Below are 23,373 nucleotides of genomic sequence, written 5' to 3' on the forward strand. Positions count from 1 at the left end.
ATCTCACAGGTATGTGATGTTGGCAGCTGTAACCACACAAAGGCTGTATGCTAGCATCTAAGTTGAGACATCTCTGCTCACCGGAAGGACCAGGAACAAGCAATGATCACTGCTAAGGCACAGCCCAACAGTTAAGTGACATGTGAGGAACCATATCCCTGTTGTTGAATATAAACCTTTTCCGCACCAGGAAATCCCCTCTGAGAGCAGGATTACTGCCATGAGTTAAGATGATGGATGATTCATTTGGAAATTTGATAGTGGGCTTGGGGCATCTTCAGGCAGAACAGCAGGTATAACATGCAGTCAGTCTTGAGAGAAGTCCAAATACAAGTGGTTGCTCTGTCTCATTTGCCTTGGGCTATATGCCTTCCTCAAGAGAGAAAAGAACAGAAGCTGGGAAAACAACAAGAAAGACTGAACAGCAATGCAGACCAACCCTTTTTTCTCTCCTCCAGGCCTGGGCAATGTTTTCTTCCTCTCTTCCTCAGATCCATGTCATGTTGATAGCTCAGCATCTTGCCCTGATGGCTCAGTATCTTGCTCTAGAGACAGGGATCTGAGAAACGGAAGAGAATAGACACTTCGCACAGAGGGTGAGGCACCAGTCCCTCAGTAGGTAGCAAATTACTTCCTCTTCTTCAGCATTCTCCAAACCAGCAAACAGCTCATAGCCACAGCAGTGTGCTCATTAACATCGTAATGGGCAAGGACATCATGTAGCTATAGCTGTGTTTTCTTGTGGTCTTAATTATTTAAAGGTATTTACATGGAGACAAAGGGTACATATTTCTTCTGCAATTTGTTTTGTGCTTAAGCATTTCTTTTTGTTGTAGCTTCTCTGGTTTACTCAGGAACATGCTGCTTGCTTATGAGGGATGCAGGGATGCAGGTGAACGTGGTGTGTGCTTATCTGGGCCTGCACAGTGCTGGAGGGTTACAGTGTTCCCCTTCAGCCACGTCCTGTAAGAGACAAGTATCTTCTGAAGGAAATGTTGAAGTCCAAACCTGCAATCTAAGAATGTATGCTCAGTGCCAGCTACTTCCAGTGCCAGCCTCACCTCCTTGCTGGACCTTCAACATGAAAGCTTGTGCCACCACCTGCACACTGAGTCGCCTCAGCCTGGTGCCTCGCACCTGAGGCTGCCTGCAGTCGGGGCGTTTCTGCCCAGCCTGCTGTGCGTTCCCGGAGCACGGCTAATAAGCTGACAGGCCAGGGTGGCTCAGGAATTGCAGCAGGAGGGGGGGACGGTGCCAGCTCTATCCCATTAGAGCACTCAGAAGTGTGTATCAGAGAGGCCTCTTCTGAGCCCCAGCTCCTTTTTTCCAAGCCCGGAAGGTGGCTGGGTGCCACACGTACCCTCTCGGCCGCCTTCTCCAAGCTCCGTTCCCAACGTGCACCGAAATTCCGGCGGCACGGGGACCGCGGCGTCCCAAGGGCAAATTGCTCGGGAGCCGCGCGCCCCCAGTGACTTTGCCCGGCCGCACCCGTCTCCAGGCTCTCGGTCGCCCTCGCGGCACGGTCGCCGGGCTCTCCCCTCGCCGGCCCGCCCCACCGGGGCAGCCGCTGCGCAGCCCGGCCCCTGCGGCCGCCCGCGGTGTGTGCGCGGGGGCGGAGCGGCGCCGCCGGCCAGAGGGAGCCGCAGTCAGCGCCAGCACGGCGGCCCGCGGGGATGCTGCGCTACAGCTCGGGGCTCACGGTCACCGCCACCACCCCCAGGAGGACGGCCGGCGATGGCGGCCGTGCCCGGCGGAAGGTGCGCGGGGCAGTGGAGGGAGGGGGCGGCGGGGAGGTCCCGCGGGCCGCGCGGTGGGGCGGTGTGACCCCTCTCGCTCAGATTGCCGGCGGAGCGCGTTTGGGCTTGCTTAGTTTTGGTGTTTTCAGGCGAAGTGTGCGGTGTGCGAAAACATCTGTTTGAACCTATGTAGTAGGTCTGTGTAGGTGCTGGGAGAAGCAGAGCTTTGGGGTGCCCTGCAGGGCTTTTGTTAGTGCTACTTCCTGGCTGCTCTCTGGACAGCCCTGAGGAAGCTTTGCTGTGGTGGAGACTTTTTCCTGATATGTACAATGGAGAACTTCCCCTGAGACTCTTTTCCTCGTGGGGAAGCTTACCAAAATGACTTGCATGGCAGTGATAATTTCTTTTAAAATATGGATGTAGAAATACAACTTACTGACCTCTTAAACTTTTTAATTTTCATAGACAAACCGTGCTATATTAACACACTGGAGAATGTGTCCTAAAAGTTGTTAGAACTCTGGCAGGTATGATAGCAATGTCTCTGTAGCCACCTTGATTGAAAGAGCCCTTATGTGCTGCAGTGGCCACGATGTTATCACTGGGGGGACATGTTTTACATGAAGGAATAAATCAAAACAATCAAATGCTAAGATCACCCATACAAAGAAATACACTTGTGCAATCATAACAAATCTCAAAATATTTTGGGATAGGTCGGTCGATCCAAACTTTTGTGCTTATAAAACCAGTGAAGAATGACAAATTAACACATGTTGTACATGGTAACACACAACTTGTGCTCTCCCACAGCAAAAAAGTTCCTTTTGTAGTGGAATGCAAGTCTCTTACCGTGAGTTGTCAGAAGAGAGGAGGAAGACAGAATAACTGCAAAATAAATGGAAGATGTGTGTCACATTCCTGTGTGCCTGTGGTCATGGGAAAGGTGCCCTTTAATTGTGGTGGTGTGGGGAATCTCATAGCGGAGATTTCATAAATGAAGAAAACTAGCCAGATAAATGACCAATGAAAGTACTTTCTTTGCATGTTTAGGGGAGGCTGAAATTAAAACCTGCTTCGTTTTTTGCTCTCACCTTCGAAACTCTGAAAGTAACACCTGGTCTTGGGCAAAGGGAGAAATTTTTGGCCCTTGAGCTGTTTGGATAGCAGGTAGTTACTCAACAAACACATTATCCCAAACTGTTTAATTGTGAGGCATTGGAAAGATCAGCAAAATTAGATTTTTGTTAACTCCAAAGTAGATTTGAATTTAGATCAAAACTGAACCATATCTTCCCTGTGAAGGACTGTAAAAATCTAAGACTGAGGCTGGTTGCTGGTAGAACAGCTTGTATTTTTCTACCACTATGCTAGTAACCTTGGTTATTCTATCAGACCCTTACTCATTATTTTAGTGCTAGCTCTACAGTTATTTCAGTACATAGTTAGCTGCAGTCAGTCCCTTACTGGATGTTTCTTGTTTTTATAAAGGAGGAATAAGAGTCTGAAGAACGCTACTCAAACTGAATCTGTCATCTGTTTTTGTCTTAAGTTGCACCCTAGTGATTTGAGTAGGATGGTAAACATGAGTGTGGATTGTGGATCTGGGCCATAAATTCTTAACATTTTTAACTAACCTAGATTGGCTTTTTTCTTAATTACTGTATTGCAGTAGCTCTCAGTTATGCTGTCCCTTTAGCCTCTTAGAAATTTGGTAGAAGAGCTTGTCTTCACCTGTCAATTTCCATTGCAGTCAGCAAACTTTTCTGTTTAGTGTTGTGGAGGTTGAACTTATCAGCCTTTGTTTTCCTGTCAGCATAATCATTCTACAAATGATGTCAGATGAGCTCTGGAAATACTGCTTGTGGGTTGCTGGTGTCAAAATCTGGGAGTGAGCATAAAATGTTGGCACAAAGAAGGTTATGTGTATTGTTGGCTTGTGAAAGCTATACTTGCTGCAAACCAAACTAAAATCTCATAGCCTGGGAAACTTGATACCTGCACACCTATTCCTTTTTAAAAGTTATACTCATAAACTCACAATTTTGATGACATAAAAGTATGGTGGAAGCAACATCTGTCCCTCAGGTTTTATCACGTGTTCTTACTGTCAATCGCCAACTGAAGGAAATTAAATTAAATTCTTTTTCCTGCTTGTGGAATTCTCTTTCATTCCCCTCTTGGGTTTCTCCCTACAAAACTCAATTGTTTCTCAATTGGAAATTACTGCTTCATCCTTGGTTGCATATTATTTTGCCAATGTTTGGCAGAGAGTTGAGACTCTTCCTGTTATGATTTCATTTCCATGTTAGGGCATCACTACAGCCATGTTTTGCTGTTGGAAGAGGGCTGGCTGTGACTTCTGTATGAGCCTGCTCATTCATTTGGCCAAGTAACCTTGCCGACAAATGGCTGGGACAGCTGTTTCTTTAGGAAGCAGTACATAGCAAAGACAGTGTAGACACAGCATCCATAATTGCTTCTGAAGATTATAGGGAAAGTGGTGCCTGCTGTTTTTTCCCTTCTAATCTCTGTAGTGTTTGTGAATTTTAACATACTGGCGTGTACTTCTGTCATTAGGTAGCATGCATCATCTGTGGTCCAGGAAGAATAGGAGCGAGTGGCTACATTATACATTTTCTGCTGTTTCCTCAGAGATGTTACGGAAGTGCAATTGTTATAAACAATGGTAAGAGTACAGCCTGTATGAGGTTGTCCCAGCAAGGAATTCAAAACTGGATGGCACTTTGCCACTGTGATACAAGCCTCCCTGGGCGTGACTTCAAGGCTGGAATTGTCAGATGACTGCTCATACCACCCTCTGAATGGTATTTATGTGCAGCAGGCAGCAAAGTGAAGCATTATGTCTTCATTTTTTGTCAGAAATACTGCTGAAACTATGGTTGTGATTTGAGGTATCTCAGTAGTTTGGAGCTAACTTGGAAACAAGGAAGTGGAAAAGAAATTAAAGTGTGGTTTAGGGAGCTAATAGAGAAGACGTATAAAGAAAAAATAATTAAAAAAACAAACAAACACACAAAAACAGAACAAGAAAAATAGTTTAAATACTATCAACCTTTTATACAGTGTTCTTAGTCTCAACAAATTACTGTTATTGATTTGTATTTCCAAGCTACTTGCTACAACTTGCCTGCTTTCCTTCTGGGTTTCTCTGATTTTTCTTCATAGTAACCTTGTAACACATGCACTGCTGTAATGTGACAGGCAGCCATGATTCACTAACTGGTATACACATAATTACTTATTTACAGTCACTGCACCATGAACCTATAAATGTGTTGGCTATAACTAGTCCTTTGCTGACTGACAAGCAAACCATTTGCCAGCTTCAGAAAAACTTACACAACTCCATTTCACCTGACATTGAGTTGCCCGTTAGCATGCGTTTCTGTTTCTTTGAGGTGTTTGTCATGTTTTCTCCTAAGAGTCTTTTTATTTGATTTAACTTAACTTTCTTTCATTTGAAACCCCTGTAAGAAAAAGTTGGCCTCATCTGTCACTTCCTGCACAGCACAAACTCAGTACTGTTTCCTATTTACAGGTCTGGTCTTTGTTAGACTACATGGATGAATGCCAGTATTTCTTTCCCTTTTTGTTGTAAACACACTTGTTTTAGAGGAAAGAGCCTTGCTAAGCCAATGAGAAGAAAGAGCAGGGGGAAATGGAAATTAAATAGGTGATAAAGCATAGTAGTAATTACTTTATGAATCAGTGAGCTCTAGCACTGAGGAATTTATTATTAATGTATCTTGATAACTTGTAAGCAGAAAGGACTGACAGTTTCTGCAGTGTAAGGGAAGAGTCTGGTGTTCTCAGAAGAACACAGATAGCAGTCAATCAGAGTCTAAAGCCAATGTGCAAGGACCCATCTTTTTCAAACCTGTTTCATTGTTTCAGAATTATCTAGGAAATATTGAAACATAACCCACTTTTGTGCTGAACTTTCTTTCTTCTATCACTTTCTCTGTGGCTTTTTGTTCTTGAGCTGATAGCATATGGCTGAATGATGAAATAACAGTAAGAGCTCATTTCACAGAAGGTACCATCCAAGATGTATCTAAATAGTAGGTTGTACTTTAGCTTGAATTTGTTATGCACACTTTTCCCCCTTTTTATAATACAAATATGGATCACACGTTTTACATAAACATTATCTCAGAACATTTTTCTTATTGATAGAAGGCACTGCAGACCAAAGAGACCTAAAAGAAGATGGAAGGCAGCAGAAAGTGGCATTTTGTAATATAGTTGGTGTTCTGTCAGTGTTGATTGGTCATCTTGATGGGATTTAAAGAAAGTCTGGAGTTGATGCAGATATTTGCAGATAGTTCTTCTAATCTTTTTGCTTGGGAAGAAGAAAAAATGAATGCTTCTAGTTTTAAAACTTGAAAAGGATCAATTGTTTGGAAGAAGGGAGAATGAGAATCTCTGTTACAGAAATTCTGAATAGTGGTGCTATAGAGAGATTCCATTTTGAAGAGTCTCGAAAGTGAAGACTTATTTGATATGAGAGACTATTTGAAGAACTTGATGTTGAAATGGTGAAATTTGGAGTCTATGAGTAGTATTTTGCTGCTATGCTGTAAATACCAGCAAATAGAGCATGATTGTTGATTTTTGAAGCAAAAGGAAATGCTGTAATGATCAAGACATGAACTGTGATCTTTCTTGGGCAAGACTGATGGAAAGCTGTACTTCGAAGAGCAAGAATGTGTGTTGCTTCTGGCATGATTCCACACCACATTCCTATCTCTAAATGAGAGATATGGATTTGAAAGCTGGACTATTCAGTAGAGCTTGGTGGATGGTTGCAGACAGAGAGTTGTGGTCAATTGCTCTATGGCCAGCTGAAGGCTGGACATGAGTGGTGACCCCCAGATGTTTGTCTTGGGACTGGTGCTCTTCAGTATCTTCATTAACAACATAGACACAGTGGGATCAAGAGTGCCCTCAGCAAGTTTGTGGGTGACACCAAGCTGAGTGTTGCATTTGACACAATAGAAGGAAGGGATGCCATCTAGAGACACCTGAACAGGCTTGAAAGGTGGGTCCATATGAACCTAGTGAGATTCAAGAAAGCTAAGTGCAAGGTGCTGCACTTGGGTCAGGGCAATCCCAGACATGTGTATAGACTGGGAGAAGAACTTAATGAGAGAAGCTCTGCGGAGAAGGACTTGGAGGTCCTGATAGAAGAAAAGCTGGACATGAGCCAGCAGTGTGCTCTTGCAGCCTAGAAGGCCAACTGTATCCCAGGCTGCTGACCAACAAGCAGGAGGAAGGAGTTGATTGTTCCTGTCTCCTCTGCTCTTCTGAGGCCCCGTTTGGAGTACTGCATCCGGGTCTGAGGCACCCAGTATGAGAAAGATGTGGAGCTGTTGGAGAAGGAGGGCCACCAAGGTGATCAAAGGGCTGGACAACTGTCCTGTGAAGAAAGTTTGAGGGACTTGGCCTTGTTTAACCTGGAGAAGAGAAGGCTCAGGGGAGACATTATTGCAACCTTGCAGTAGTTGAAGGGAACTTATAAACAGGAGGAGGACCAAATTTTCACATGGCCATATAGTGATAGGAAAAGGGAAATGGTTTTAAAATAAAAGGGGAAATTTAGTTAGATGTTAGGAATAAATTCCTTACTCAGAGTGGTGAGGCAGTGGAACAGAAGTTGTTAACGCTCCATCCGTGGCAGCATTCAAGACCAGGTTGGATGGGACCTTGAGCAGCCCGAGGATCTGGTGGGTGGCAACTCTGCACAAAAAGAGAGTTTGGAACTAGCTTCTAAGGTCCATCCAGCTCAAGCCATTCTATGATTCTGCATGGCTGGATATAGGCAGTTAGGAGAAACTAAAGACATCTGGATCAGAAAAGACACTGGACTATACAACACTGGTGATGGCCCACAGTAACCATGAAAGAGGTGCGTTAGCTGTTTGAAGAACAGCTTAGAGTCATTTTTGTCAACAGATAGCTGAGATTTCACAGGAATATTTTGTGAAGCTTTGAATTTAGACAAGAAATTCTCATTTCATCTTTTGCTCAGTTTATGACTTAGGATTGTTTTCTACAAAGAAGTCTCGTGTACAGATAAGACTAATGTTTGTAACCAAGTTTCTTGTATGAGAAATGATGCTTTAAAAATACTGTTGCAGCAAAGATCTCAGCCAAAAGCATGGCCAGGAGTGATAGGGGGTAAAAAAGTATCAGCCCCCCTGGCCTGTTTCTTAAAATTTCTGTGAATAATTCTGAGGCTTTTCTTTTACAAGCAATTTTGCAATTTTATTTATAACATTTCAATAATGTTTCTGTTAGAATTTAGTGGAATTTATGTACTGTTGGATCAAATACTGAACAAGAAAGGGATATTCACTCCAGAATAACCTTTGTGTTTCTAAATCATCCCTTTTGAAGACTAAAGTACGCCAAATCTGCAAACAAAGCTGAGAAACTAGGAAATTACGTTCACGTTCTGATATCTGAGCTTTCAATGTCATTTATAAGTATGTAAGAACATGTTGTTAATTGAAAAGGTTTGTGGTTTTTTGTTTGTTTGTTTGTTGCTATTTCAGGTTTGTAATTATGGATGCCCTTGAATTATTTCTTGCCAGCTAAAAAACCCTCTAGCCTTTTACAAATAGCTTACTTTTTTGTCAGCTGATTGGATGAAAATAATCTAGAAAATAATGAATAAAAACTTGAATGTAAGCACAATTCATTTTGCAAAGCAAGTTATTAAAATTAATTTTTGTAGCGCTTGAATCTAAAAGCAAACTTCTGTTTTTCTTTCAGATGAATGTTTGCAGACTACGTTTAACAGTACCACCTGATGAAGTCTCACAGCCTGAGCAGGGAGCAAAAGAACCTGAAAGAAAGAAACATGTAAGTTTTAGCAATTCTAATCAAATGCTGTACAAACAAGGAGTAAATACTGGCATCTGTGGAAGCTGATTTTAGTTGTTTTGGTAACTGGATCATCTTGGAAGACTGAACAGCATATGGATGCTGAGCAAGTCAGCTGTAAACTTTGAGCCTAAGCTCTGGTGTTGGGAACAGCAAAACATCATGCAAAGTGGAAGGGTAGTAGTAGACAAACAGCACAGAGATTGACAGCAATGTGTGACTAAAGTATTTTTAGAACTTGATTATTTGAAATCTGTATGCTGGATTGCTATAAGCAGCAGTGTCTTTCATTAAACAAAGTCTCGATCCTCACCTGAAGTGGAGAATTTTACGTTTCCTATAGGCTTAAGTGTGTGAGAAATGAGCCTTTGCTGTGTGTGTGAATTGGTTTGCCTGAGACTTGGAAGTTTTCTGCATCAGCTGATTTTGGGGCCAGTACACTGTAATAATTGAATGTGTACAGAAGGTGTTTAGTTGTAGCAATGAAAGTACTGTCACCCACTGCTTAGAGTTCTGTCAGTTTGTATCTGATTGCAGAAATCCCCAGTCCAGCTGACACATATGGACCTATTGCCCTAAGAGTACTATAAGTTTGTTTTTGAGGAGGACAGGTGTTGACTCATGGCTTACTCATTTTACTATGCTGAGTAGTGTAATAATGAGAAAGAAGTGCCAGTGAGCAGGGCTTCTTGGTCACTTCCTTATGTGACTTCTTTTTCTCTGCCAGACTTTGTATTTAATGAGAGCTATATTGTAGACTTTTAGAAAGCGTATCTTTAGAACTGGTTGGGCTGTAATTGTTCAGTGTCTTGGCAATTAAAGAAGAACAACAGAGTAATTGTGTCATTTACTTGTTTTACTTTTTTTGTGTAATTCAAAAAAATACACTGAACATGAAGCAACTACAAAAAAAAAATCACGGAACGTGAACTTTTTTTTTTTTCATGCCTCTAAAGCAAGACAGGAATTTATTACCTGTAGATTTATATTGACTATGTAATATACTGCTTTGAATATTTGATTTAGTTACACAGTAACTTATAGTACACACAAGATTCTCGACTTGTCATACTCTGATAGTTTTATCTTACTGTAAGCTTTAAAAAACCAAACCAAACCAAAACCAACAAAAAAGCCTACACCAAATAATTCTGAGAGTAGTGATCAGTTATCTCTGCTGATCCACCCATATTCAGCTCAGTCAGTGTTAATGAAATTCCATACATCACATTGAGAATAAGAAATTTTACAAATGTTACGTAATTCTCATATGGTCCTATAAGAGCTGCATTTCCCTTTTGGAGATAATGCTAATAGAGAGAAATTAGAGAAGCGCTCACCTTTCTGCCTTACAGTCTGCAATTTAATGTCAAAACACACAGCTTCACCAAGAATCAAATGCGACAGCAGGACTTGAAAGTTAGAGTTCTGTGCTGTCTTTAATGTTGTGTGCAAAGAAAAGCATATGGGAAAAAAAAAATCTAAGTAGTACAACTGTTGACTTACACAAATAAACTGCGAGGGTAACCAGAGGGTTTGTGCAGTGTTTACTGAAGAGTTGCAGCAGATTGGGTGATCTGAGCATGGCTGCATGGCTGTCTCCTCTTTGGGCAGACAAGAAGTGAGGGAGGAGAGCATAAGAGCTTGCTGTGTCAAAGGGAATGCCAGAAAACTATAAATACACCATGGCGTGACATTTAGTTGTAATCTTCTCTTTCTAATCTTTCATTAGAAGGAGGTGATTTTGAGCTGCCCTGATGTGACATAGCAATGGCTTGCTGGTTATTTCTTTATTTTGTGTGTTCTCTGGAACTGGATACTGTTGTAAAGTGTAGCAGCTGCAAAATCAGCTGTACAGGAGCCACTGCTGGCACTGAACCTGCTAGCATCTTGCCCTGGAGCTCACTGACAGTTCAGAACTGATGCTTTATTGGTTATGTCAATAGATGGTAACTTAGATTTTTTCACTGCAGTCCAATTTTAGCAGAAAATATATGCCGTATTTCATTAAATCTCTGTCAGTGCATTATGTTTCTAGGCTGATTAATTTATTGTCATTCTGATATGGAATAAAAATGAGCCAGTGTAAAAAATAGAACAAAATGGCAGAGCTGGCAGTTTTGTTACAAGGGCAAGAGGATGGCCTCTGCCTGACTTTTGTAAAAGGTGGTACCCGGTCAGATGATGATTTCAAAAACTGAAGGGAGAGAACTTGTGCTGCGTGTGTCAGGCTGAATGTCTGTATTCCTGTTTAGCCTGTGATGAAAAAAACATGTGAGAACTGAAGACACAAATACAAGTTGATTGGGTGGTTTCTTTCATTGGCAAAAAGCTAAATATCTGAATTGTTAGCACTTCAGGCTGAGAGTGTCTGCAACTACCATAATTTTGTTCCATTGCTCCTGTTACTGATAGGCAATAAATGAAAGTAGTATGAGGCTGTTTACTTCACCATGAGGTACAAAGGATTACTGTGCTGATCAGATCATAAGCAATATCTGTGTGTTCTGAAGCCTGCCATGCCCTGCATAATAAAATGCTACTGAACAATAGTATTGTCTCTGTTTGGGCTTGGGCTTATTTTTATCAGTCAGGCCCTTTCCTCACTGTCATGGTTAAATTTGGAAGTGTCATTGGAAGCTGCAACTGGATATTCGAGGGCAGAATATTGAGATATATATGGAGATTTTTTCTTTTTTTCCTTTGAGCAAGTGGACAGAGAATGAAAATGAGATAATGCTTTATAAATTTGTCTTATTTTACTGGTTTTGAGGCTTTCAATAGAGTTTGAACAGCATTCAGTCTTAACCTTCAACCAATACTTTTGCTTTGTATATCCTCTAACTCTTTAATTTACATTTTTAAATTATTCACATCCTAGAGATGAAATCCTTATTGCTTCTTGAGCAGAAATACAAAAGCAGAGCAAACATTTTTCCCACAGCAAAATGTAGGCTATACAGAAGCCAGGAGTGGAATTTTCTCCACAGTGTGATGCAGATAATCAAGAGAAACTCATGTCAGACCTGGATCAAGGAACATGAGTGCAATGAATATGAGGCTGTTGTGCACTTTGAATCTAGGACAGCACCTATTTTTTCTGCTGATCTGTGGCTGCCAGCCCACTCCCACCAGCATAGCAGGAGTTGTGACATAAAGAATGTGGTTCACCTGCTACAGGTGGCTGATGTTACTGTTTCTCAGCCTCTCCAGCACTAATTCTGTTTTTTATGTGCTATTTAAGCAGCTCTTTATTAAAACCAGCATTAAATGAAAGCCTCAGAAATAATTCCAGTGGTAGCTACTTCTGGTAGCTAGTGTATTTGTCTTACTTTCTTAATGTATAAAGAGTGGCATTACAGAAACAGTTTTATTTGATTAGATGTGGCACATAATTCTACAATATTTCAAAGAGCTTAGAAGTGGAAATGTGTTAAGTGATGCTTCTTATTTAGTGTCATGAGTTTAAGAACACTTGTGTTCTATGTCTTAGCATATTTTCCACATTTACATAATACTGATAAACCATGGGCAGTATGAAAAGCAGCTCACAAATCACATTTAAATATGAGTTTGTACTCGTTTCAGAGTTTATACTGTCTTCAGACCTTGCTTGTGCTATGTGCTTGGACAGATATAAACAGGATGCATGACAATTATTAAGACTTTTGCAACGTTGGGGTGTCAGCTTCTTTATTAAATATTTATTAAGTAAACACAGTCTGCTTTTCTTTAGGATATGTTGTGCGATCACACCAACTGCAACATGACTGTTGCTACAGCTTAGATGAAGCACGTTCCTGGAAGCTGCCTTCATGTACATCAGCATAATGTGTTGTGGTTAACTTGAGTTGTCATATAACTGACTGTAGCCACAAAGAAATATTCATGAGTTTCTTAAGGTTAGCCAGCCTTTTCAGATAAGGGGTTTCAAGAAAATTTTGCAGAAACAAACCATACTTGGAAGAGGTATTGTTCCAGTGCTGGAAGTGCACAGGCAGTTGGGAGTGAAAAAAATGCTCTAGATTTGGCTGATAATTTGACCTTAAAAGCAATGCTTGTCTAATCTAAAGAAACCTTCCAGCTTCACCTACTCTTCTGGTTAATTTTATAATACTTACTTATTCTGTTATCATCACTGAGATGCCTCAGAAAGGAAAGGGGTGAGAATCTTGTCAGAAAATTGAATTTTCAGAGTGGATATATATGGAAGACAGAGCAAAACAATGAGAAGTAAAAGCAGTATCCTGTATTGTAAGTAGCACATGGCAGAACTGGAACTCTCAACAGATGATGGAGATTCCTTTAATCTTTTGAAAGAGAAGTGACAAAGAAATCTTGGGAGGCTTGTGCAAATATAGATGACAGACAATTGTGTCATCATTGCTGGAGAAGTGTGACCAGTCTGGCTTTATGCATACTTATGGTGCTCATTATGTGCCTATTATGATGTAAATTTAAATCTGTTCATCTGTGAAATATTGAAGTGTCATGGATGATTGATTCCCTTGCTGCAAAACCAGTGGTCTGAATCTATCTTCCTTTGGTAGAGAGGCGTGAGTCTTGTAAAGCATTCCTTGGAAATGTGTTTGTAATGTTCTAAAAATAAGGAACTTGATCACGATCTTCATACAGAATTCTGCAAACAGAACTTTAAACAATCCTGCTAATGTTTCCGAGGCACAAAAGATCTTAGTAGTTGCTGTTCACTTCATAAAATATAGATTAGAGTGGGTAAAGGTTATGGATTTATGAATTCAATGTCTGGGGCCTTAGTAACCTCTAAACAATCAAAGCAATTATTCATCTTGTTATCTGGAAGATGGAAACTTGTATTTAATCCCTTCATCCAGATGCGGGGGAGGAGCTGAAATGAAACTACCAAAGCAACTGTACAACCCTGGAAGTAAACAGATGCAAAAGTTTTGAGTCATATCCCCATCTAGTTCCTGTATTTATTCTCAAGTAATCAGGTGCAGGATTTTTGTCTGTATGCATGTAAAGAGAAGAGAAAAACAAGCAAATCATAACTATGTAACTTTTGGTTATCAGGATACAAAGCTCTGCATATGGCGTTTTCAACATGCAAAATAATATCTGGTATAGATAGGGCTAGTTGACCAGTATTTTTCTATTAAATGGTTGAAACTGTCTTTATCTGGTGTCAGGATTGTTCCCCTCCCAGCCCTGCGTGCACACAGAGCTTCAGCAAAATGAATAAGCCAGTAATGATACAGTAAAGCCATTTTAGTGTCATTAGGCAATGCCAATGCAGGAGGGACACAACTTTATTTTGCTCTATAGTATGTACAACAGATTTGCGTTTTTACTCATTACTTTTAACACAAATTATCCTGTTCATTTTCACCCTACCCAAAGAAATATTTATTATTATGTTGTCACTGTAGTTGTGTAAGTTTGGCTGCTAAAAACAGAAAGAGCTATTGCATTGGACTACAGTTACTACCATCACCTGTCGTGGTAAGAACTAAAGACTTGCTGGGATGCGTGTGGATGTAAACTATTAAGTTTCACCTCTTTCTGCCTCTGAGATGGAGGAGAGTATTTAGGTACTGTTTAAGCTACTAATGCTATAAAGAGTCTCAAAAGTCTGTGAGTTTCAATACTGTGTCATTACTGAATAACAAAACAAACTCAAATATTTTCAAAAGTAATCTCATATCTATTGACATCTTAGTAAATTTGGTGTGCAAAAGGAAGTTCAGTGAAGTTACCTGTGAGTGATTTGTCCCCATCACTGGCTTTTAAAAGAAAGACAATGCACAAAACTATTCAGTAACAGCTGTTTCTTTCAAGACTGTCTTTCTAACTTCATGCTCGAAATAATTGCTCATTTTAGGATCTCAGTTTGCAGATATTCAAAGTTAAATGCTATGATTTTTTTTTCTTCTCATTTTAAAAGCATGGACGTCTGTCTGAGCTAGTTTCTCAAATTCTTTGTATTCAGGAATATAAATTAGTACTTCTGGAGTCTGATTCACTTCAGGTAATTGCTGCAGGAGTGTGTTTCTCTGGGTTTATCAGAAGGGAGGCCAGGTGCGTAGTCGGTGTGGGTGGCTACTTCTGACCTTGCAGATATTTATATTCAAGGGCAATGGTTCCCACTGTTTGTATACATGTTTTTCTTACAAGGCACATTGACGAAGTGGAGTCTGTTGCAAAGAGCACTTTAAAATAAGACATAAGTTTATTACAAATATGCTTCTAGAAATTTCTGCAGATTGCTAAAATATCAAACACAAGCACTAAAGCTGCCACTTCACTTTCCTATCAAGGCCTTCTATAATAGTTCATAACACTGAAACACTCACATGAATGCTGTTTCATAGCACTGCTTTGGCTCTTATAACATCAGTTGTACATGTTCTATATTTACAGACTGAGATGGACTTTTGATTGTTTTGGAGGTGTTTATCCTAAAATGAAAACTAAGATTATTGCTTCTTTATCTACAAGATAAAATGGTATTTTCTGAACTCTCACATAGAGCTTTGAAGTTTCAGTTTCATTTTCTTCTGAGAACTGTTGAAACATTTAGATTAAACTTGTGAATTTTGATGTTTTGCACAGCACAGACTTTGCAAGGGACAGGATGGAGGGATTTTTGTGTTTGCAAGAATTCAAAAGGAAACTGTAAGAGCAAATAGTCCTCTGGAAGAATGCAGAAAAGTACCATATAAGCCAGAAAAACATTCTTTCTCATGTCTCTTTACTTACAATAATCCATCTGTTGCTCTTGGCTGTACACATACCATTTTCATTAAAGCTAGTGGAGAATTGACCTCTAAGCTGATTATAGAAATCATTGATCATCCCAAAATATGAAGGTTGATAATTTGGTCCACAGGCATTTGGGGTCTAGTGTTCTTAGGTACTGCTGTTCTTTCACTATAATTGCTTGTCTTATGTTCCTGCCTTCAATTTTTGAATCATTCTAGAACTTGTTTGAAATAAAATACGATTTGTTTTTAAGGAGCTCTACCATGTACCAAATGGCATGTCTCCGGGGAAGCTCTCTCATGGAATGGTGTATGGCGTTGTGCACCGGACTGACAACAACCATAAGAGAGAAATGGTGGTTTATGGCTGGTCAGCTGATCAGCTGAAAGAGGAGATGAATTACATTAAAGAAGTGAGTTATGCTTTCACCTTCAGAATTTGTGAGATATACCTTCCATATATTTCTGTCGAGCTGTGAGTGCATGCGGGATGACTGATGTCACACCAAATAACCTCAAATTTGAATAGAGAACCCATTCTGAAGCTAATGGTTTGCCTTGTTATTTCTTGAGTTGAAAAAAAACTGAAGTACCTAAAAGCTACATGGTTGAAGCTCACATCCTCTGTGCCAGATGATACTCTGTAATGCTTAGTGATTGTTGGGGGGGCTTACGGCTGGACAAGCAAGCTGCCTAACTGATTTTAAGGTTCCCATTCTGAAGCCTTCATAATTTCAAAGTTATGCAGGATGAACTTTGTAAGCATGAAAGGATGAACTCTCTCTTATCTTCTGCTTCCCCCTCCTCCATCACAGTTTTGAAAAGGCTCCCAAATTAGGTGATATAGTAAAATCACTTGGGTATGTTTTGGGGCAGCCTTAAAATAGTCAGCCTAATAAGATGACTTTGTACTACTTTCTTTGTGCATGCTCATTTAGCATAATTGGCAAAAACTGTACTGAAAGAATAAAATGAATTTCTGATGCTGCTCGTTTTTGTGCTCAAGACTCACCATCTCTTTGCCTGTCAGTCCTTGTCTCTCAGGCTTTGGCAATAACCTTCTAATTAGCCCAGAGTGAATAATTTGACCTCTTTCCATCCTCCTTTGCCACCCAGGAAGCTGTTGGTCAATGGTTATCATCTTGCAATGACTCAAGTGCAGGAGAACTGTGTTGATATAAAAGGGAGGAACACTGTGTCAAGCCAGCAGTCTAAGAGACTGTAATTATGTGTACTCTTAGCATCTGCCTGGTCTCCAGTTATCAGCACTAGTTTTTCTCCTTTATTACTCACAGATTTCAAGCTCCCAGTGTTTAACACCAGTACCTGCACTCGCCATTTAGGGTCTGTTGCTACTGTTACGCAGGCAAGGAACATGAGCTGCTGTTTTCCTGCCTGTGCAGTTTATCTGAAGTGCTGTCAGGGAATATGGATGAATTGGTACACAGCACAGGCTGCACTGCTTCTGGTACCTGATTCAGATTGCTTGAACTGGGAGCATGTCCCTGCACTTCTCTGTTCTCTGTTGGCTTGTGGCAAAGTGGGAAACGTCAGTCCAGACTGACAGCATGTTTTGCGCTGGTACTTGGTTATAAAAAGGGTAAAACCTTTGAAGAAGTGGAGGCTGTGAACCAACTATGCTAGTTGTGAACTTTGGCCTGCCAGATAAGTTTCATCTTTATAAGCAGAGCCCTCAGCTTGTGCCACAAATTCTGACTTAGCCCGGAAATGGAAGGCCATGTTCTGAACTACTGATGCTTCTTTTTCCTGTACCGGTGTCAAACTTGCACCTTGCAAGTGTGTGTGTGGGCAGGTGCATGTGTGTGAGTAGAGACAGGATGAGGAGTGCTTCCTTCAGAAGTGCAGGAGTCAGCTTCCTTCCGTGTTTCTCATCACAAAGGAAACATGCAGTCTGGGATAGGGTTGCATCCACTCCTTGTGTAGGTTTGGTGGCCAGTGTCCTCTTTCTGGGACTGCATATGTTGCAGAACTCCCAGAAACTTCCCCCTTTTAATGCTTTCCCCTTGTTCCTTCCCAAGCCCCACTTCAGCTATGCAGATGCAAGGTAAGCTGACTGCCCTAGATAATCTGCAACCAGTGTGTGTTCAGCTGAGGGGAAGGGAAGAAAAAGAATTTGAGCTACGTAGCTGGAAGATAAACTGTAGGCAAACATTTAATGAGGGTTTACAATGTGTGCTCTTGAGAAAATTTGGTTCTTTGCATGTTTCTCAATGGCATGCAAACCCAAGCTGGCTTTTAACATACCTTTTTTTTTTTTCTTTCCCTTTTTCCTTTCTTTTATTTTTTAATTTTTTTTTTGTTTGTTTTTTTGTTTTTTTTTAGAAAGGCAAAGTATAGTTTACATCCATAGGTATTAAACAAGGTCAGATTGGGTACTCTATTCTTCAGATTTGTAATTACATTGGTAATTAATACATTATTTAACTAGATATGAGCCTGGAAGTCCAAATTCAGTGAAACTAAAGGGTTTATTTTCAAAGGACACTTGGTGAAAACTTAATTAAATGCTGTAACAGAATTAATGTATGAATATGGATTTCATAATCCATATTGGATGCTTTTCTTAGAAAGAAAACATTGTATGTTCAAGTTAATTTTAATTCAACTAATAAACTAAATAAGTTAGTCTTCTGGAAAGTTTAATTGAAATTTGTTATTTAAATTATTAATTTACTAGTGTTTAAGTGTACAGAGAATTTTAGAATTGCTCACATTTTTGTTTATATCATCTCTGTGTGGACAGCTCTTAAGAATTAAGTTCTAGTCTTAAGAGTGAACTATTGTTGACAAAAAGTTTTAATTAATTAATAAATAAAGGGCAATTCTAAAAGTAACAATAAAGAACACAGAAGCAAAATACTGTGTCCCAGTACAAACAGTGTCATCAATAAGTCTGGTTGATAAAGGCATGTGATTTTTCTAACACCAGGTGAGAGCAACTCTGGAAAAAGTAAGAAAGAAAATGTATGGGGAGTATGATGAAATGAAACGAAAAATACAGCAGCTTACGAATGAACTGAAAGTAAGTATGCATTCAATTGTAGGGAAAGTATATGACAATAACTTGTCCCTGTATTATCTATTTACCTTTTCCCTCCAGGAAGGTAAAGTAAGACAGGGATGCTTTCGTATATGGAATTAGTTGCCTGGTTATTGGAAATGAAAGATAATCTTGATAGCATTGCCTGGGTGCGTGTTCATTCTAGACAATCTGGGAATTATTGGAGATCTTTGTAGCACTAAGCTGCCATATGAAATGAAAAAAATATTGATTATATATAATTAGGAGTGATCTGTGCAACTTAGAGTTGTGGTTTCATCAGACTGCTCTGTTTTAGTGACTGTAATGTGTAAACATGATAATAAAAGAAGTAGCAGCATTCTTTAATGCATGACAGTCCTAAAATGACTTACCTTGTGGTTCTTAATGAACCTTTTGGTGGTCATTTGATGAACTCTTTCTTTGTGCTTTTTCAGTAAGACCTGCTGCAGTCTGTAGATTTACCTTTTGTCTTCAACTGCTGAGTTCTTTGGTCCAACAATCACTGACAACCTGCTGTGGATTTTATATTCAGTACTGTTATTCACAGCTTTGGTTCAGAGGAAGCTTTGATAATTAAACATATTTAACTTCAAGGATGTGGGACTCTGTGCCTTTCTTACCTCCTCATTTGAAGACTGTCAGTTTATGTATAAGATCAGAGCACAGAACAAAATTCTGTGTCAAGTAGTATAAAAATTAAAAATTTTTAAAAATCACCCCAACTTGAGAGGAGGGAGGGAAGAACTGAATTTTTGTGAAACGAATTAAATAGCCTTTGTGATGCTGACGATAAGCAGCCCCCATCCAGTACCACGTAGGCAAACGCTGGCTTAGATGCAGCTTTGCCTTCTCTCTGGTTGATCCTTACTGAACAGCAGTGATGATATTCTATGCTTCCAGATCCTCCACTGGACCAGTAGAAATCCTTCATGAGTCCGAAAATCTCTCTTAATAGTTTCTGACCACTTCTGACAGAATCTCTAATTCCGAAGCAAATAAACCGTCTATGAAGGATTCTTTCTGAAGTTAATGGCACACTGAGACATCCTTCCTCACACACACACTTTCTTAATAATTGAGAGTGCCTGAAAAAAAAAAAACAACCACAGGTGTTCTTCTATCTAATAACATATGCTTTTTAAAATTTGTTTGGTTTTGTTTGTTTTCTACATGACTGCCACCTTCCATGCTGTTTGAGGATCCTACTTAAAATCCTTTCTACGCTCTTAGCTTCAGCTTCGAATCACTATGCTTTTTTTCCCCATCAGTTTCAAGGACTACTTTTTGTTCATTAAGTTAGTTTGAAGTTTGTACTTCAAATACTCTACCTTGGGCAGTAAGTTTCTTCACAAAAGTTCTTATCTTGTAATTTTTTTAATTTATCCAAAGCATTTCTGTTTTCATTTGTTTTTAACTGAGCACACATTTGTATAGAATTAGCAGTAACTAAATAACTTCTGCTCCCTGGGCTGACCTGATCTATTTATAACTTTGTTACTAAACACTAATTGATCTTCCTATCGATCAGTGGTGCTCTTTTGCTTTCACAAGAAACACATCTGTCTGGTCCATGACATAAATCCAAGTTGGGCTGGCTTCCATTAATAACAATTTTCTTCTTTATTACTAAATGGTTCCTGATCATTTCTACAGTTTGGGTTTCTGTCACCTCTTCAATGGTGTCATTTTATGCTTTTATTTCCTCAAGTTTTAAGCATGCAAGTGTGTGTATGTGTGTGCACAACAAAAGACAGATCTTCACACAACATAGTTCTCTGCTGACTTCTCCTGCCTGCTTCGTTCTGCTTGATTCTTTGGTGCTCTTGATGTTGCTTCTTTACATACTCTGTCACTTCCTTCTCAATTAAGGCTATTCTACCTTTCACCCAAACCTTTCTAGATTTCTTCATTTCTTGCATTCTTCTGATTTTCACCAGCAACCTACCCACTCTATGCATATCATCTTTCTGAATAGGCATTTGTCAAATGTCCTCTTGTCCTTTCAGAAAAGGTTTTACACTGATTACTGTTCAACAGCAGACAGCCACTTTCACTTTATGTTCACTTCTGCTAGCATATTTGAATTATATATTTTACTTGTTTGTTTTTGAGGTACAGGCATGTGGTTTGGGGTCTATATATTTTAAGCATCCTAGTACTGTGAAAATTAGCCATGGGATCTATCTATTCTGTAGGTCCCTTTGAGAGAATAGGTAAACTTGATCATTATTCTATATAAAACTTCTTTTTTTTTCCTGCTCAGGTGACAAATGCTCATCAGGAATCCTTAGAGAATCATGTGCGAGTGCAGGCTGCAGCCTTAGATAGCTTTAGTGAAATGAACAGCTCCTTGACATCAGCATCAATAGACTTGCAGGTACATTTTAACAGCTGTTTCACAGCTGACAACTTCCTTTTCTGACATGGATTTAAAAGCATATGTTAAACATGAATAACAAAAATAGTTTCTAACACTAAACAAGCCATAAAGTATTGTCTTGGATATCTGAGGCAACTAATTTGTGACACTAAGGAAAAGAATACAGCGACTGCTTTGTAACCAACATTAAAAGACTGTACAATCAAGAGATACTAATCTGCTGCAGACTAATGCCACTAGTCATGTCTCTACAAAATGTCTTAAGGTAAAAATGTGATTTGTTCTGTGTTGTGCAAAACAGAGCACATCCTGGCTCTCCTACCTTTGCTATTTAATAGAGATGGAAGTGGCACGTGTGGATGCTAAATACCTGTGAGGCTTTACATAGTTGTAAAATTTTGGGGGAGGGAGAACGTGGGGATGTGTTTTCTGTTTTAAAGGATTCCAAATTTCCATGTATCTAAACTCAAAAAGTTCCTGCTTTCTTGTATGTCATAGTTATTTTCACTTTAGTACATATATATATATATAAAATATATATATTTATATATATGGCCCTTGGAGAGAAGAAAGGAGGATTACTGGGAGTAATATTTGTACTTAAATGTATCCATATTCCTTCCTCTTTTTGTCATGTTCCAGGACTTGATTTCAGTGAGTATGTTCCTCATGGAAACACCCTCTAGCAAACCAAAAACAACAAAAAACAATTTTAAATGTTAAAACTTGCAACACTGTTCACACACTACATTGACAAATCAGGATTGCCTTAAATATTTGTGGGTTGGTTTTTTGGTTTTCTTTTTTTTTTTTTTCCTGTTCTACACTTTCTTGACTATGTTAGCTCACTGAATTATTTCTGAATCTTAATATGTGGTTTGCCTCTTTGTTTCAGAAAACTCTGGTGGATGTTACTTTGGAGAACACTGATATAAGGGAACAAATAAGGAATTTAAAACACACACATGAGCAATCTATGGAAAAGCTGAGAGAGAAGCAAAAACAACTGGAAACAGCACAAATTGAAAATCAGTTACTGAAATTAAAGGTGCAGTATATAAACTCCCCTGAAAACATTGCACAGTAAGAGCATTAGAAGTATATTAAATGAATTCTGTTTTGACAACAAAGAATCTCAGCTGGCAACAGTCAGACTCCTCATAACATGGGATTACTATCAGGGCATGTTGGCAGGTGGAAGTTCAAACTGTTAAGTAGTAATCAATGTCCACTGATGTAAGTTAAGAGATTTTATAACTTTGTACAGTGCCGTAAGAATGTCTTGATGTTGAGTTTGTTTACATGGTATTGTCAAATTTTTGACAGGTAATCTCCTCAGTTTTATGACCCATAAAGTCAGTCGATATGTACTGTAACAGCAAGTTTTTTGGAAAAACAACTAAGCTATTTCTTTCAGAGAAATAAATGCAGAATATAGTTTCATATGGCAGAAAGCTTGCCCATTTTCTCGCTTGTCTGCCGAAAATATTCCTTTAATCTCCTTTAAATGAAAAAAAAAAAAGCACCTCTTCTGTAAACCTTTTTCTGTCTGGTTTACTCATGTCTAATTTGTTCATAGAAGATGTTTCTTTTTGGCTCTCTAGTGACCTGTATTTATGCTTAATGATGAATGGTTAATAATATTAGTTTACTTCAACTTACAATTCATTTCCTAGTTTCCTTTCATAATAAAGCTTTAGAGGCTGTATAAGTAGTCTCTCTCAAAAAGTGCAAATTACTACCTCTGTCCCTGTTTCTGTTTGGGTGAGGTGCCCAGGGGGAAATTGCAGTACAAGTGGAATCCTTCAGAGCTTAGTCCCTTTGCAGGGAATGAAATATATTATTATCCTACAGGGCAGTAGGACACTTGTTCCTACCACGCAAGATAAACACAAGGGTTTAATAAACCCTTCAGTCCTTGAAGCAAAGAAGTAAAAAACAAAATACAAGAACCCCACACAAACAAAACCTTGAAATCAGAACCAGGGGCTTTGTGGTTGTGCGATCAATAGGGATCACTTCATTCTTCTCCCTGCTGTAGCTCTCACAGTATTTTAGTATAACCTTCTCTGATTTATAGCATCTCTAGTAAGAGAACTAAGTCCTGGAGAAGCTGTTCTACTTTGCTTTTACTGGAGTTTACATAGTAAATGGACTAAGCTGCAAATGTCCTATCCAGTGTTTAATCACTGAGGGTGTGTTTTAGTGAGTGTTTTGAACCACCCTAAAGGGGAAATCCTGTCTCTGAATTGCCATTCTTGCCCTCTTCCTTGATGCAGTGATAGAGTTGCTCATCCTATGGTTAAAAATTAACCATATCCAATCCCTGGGTCTATTAATTTTCAGCCTGGTTTGTTCTCTGATGAACTTTTCTCCATGATCACCCTGTTTCTTGTGCTTGCACAAAGAGTAGTACGTGAACAAGCAAGAGAGAGGAGAGTGCATCTGTGTCTTCTGCTTAACAACACATAAATTAGATTCAGCTTAAGGTAATCACTACTTTAAGAGTTCATGGCCATCTAGAAACAGGAGTTAAATCTA

General features: G+C 39.4%; 1 protein-coding gene across 1 annotated transcript in view; it reads left to right on the forward strand.

Moving 5' to 3' along the window:
- Window positions 1-1,346: 1,346 nt before the first annotated feature.
- MYZAP (myocardial zonula adherens protein) overlaps window positions 1,347-23,373 on the forward strand; it is a gene marked incomplete at its 3' end in the record, with an annotated part of 41,060 nt that continues 19,033 nt past the window's right edge. Inside the window, exons 1-6 of the mRNA XM_079540729.1 lie at window positions 1,347-1,757; window positions 8,538-8,627; window positions 15,643-15,801; window positions 18,339-18,431; window positions 20,716-20,829; window positions 21,728-21,880. Of these exons, the coding sequence (XP_079396855.1) occupies window positions 1,674-1,757; window positions 8,538-8,627; window positions 15,643-15,801; window positions 18,339-18,431; window positions 20,716-20,829; window positions 21,728-21,880 (693 nt within the window). The 5' untranslated portion in view covers window positions 1,347-1,673. The remainder of the gene's footprint in view (window positions 1,758-8,537; window positions 8,628-15,642; window positions 15,802-18,338; window positions 18,432-20,715; window positions 20,830-21,727; window positions 21,881-23,373) is intronic.

This window comes from Tetrao urogallus (assembly GCF_951394365.1).
Source record: "Tetrao urogallus genome assembly, chromosome: 11".
Classification (NCBI taxonomy): domain Eukaryota; kingdom Metazoa; phylum Chordata; class Aves; order Galliformes; family Phasianidae; genus Tetrao; species Tetrao urogallus.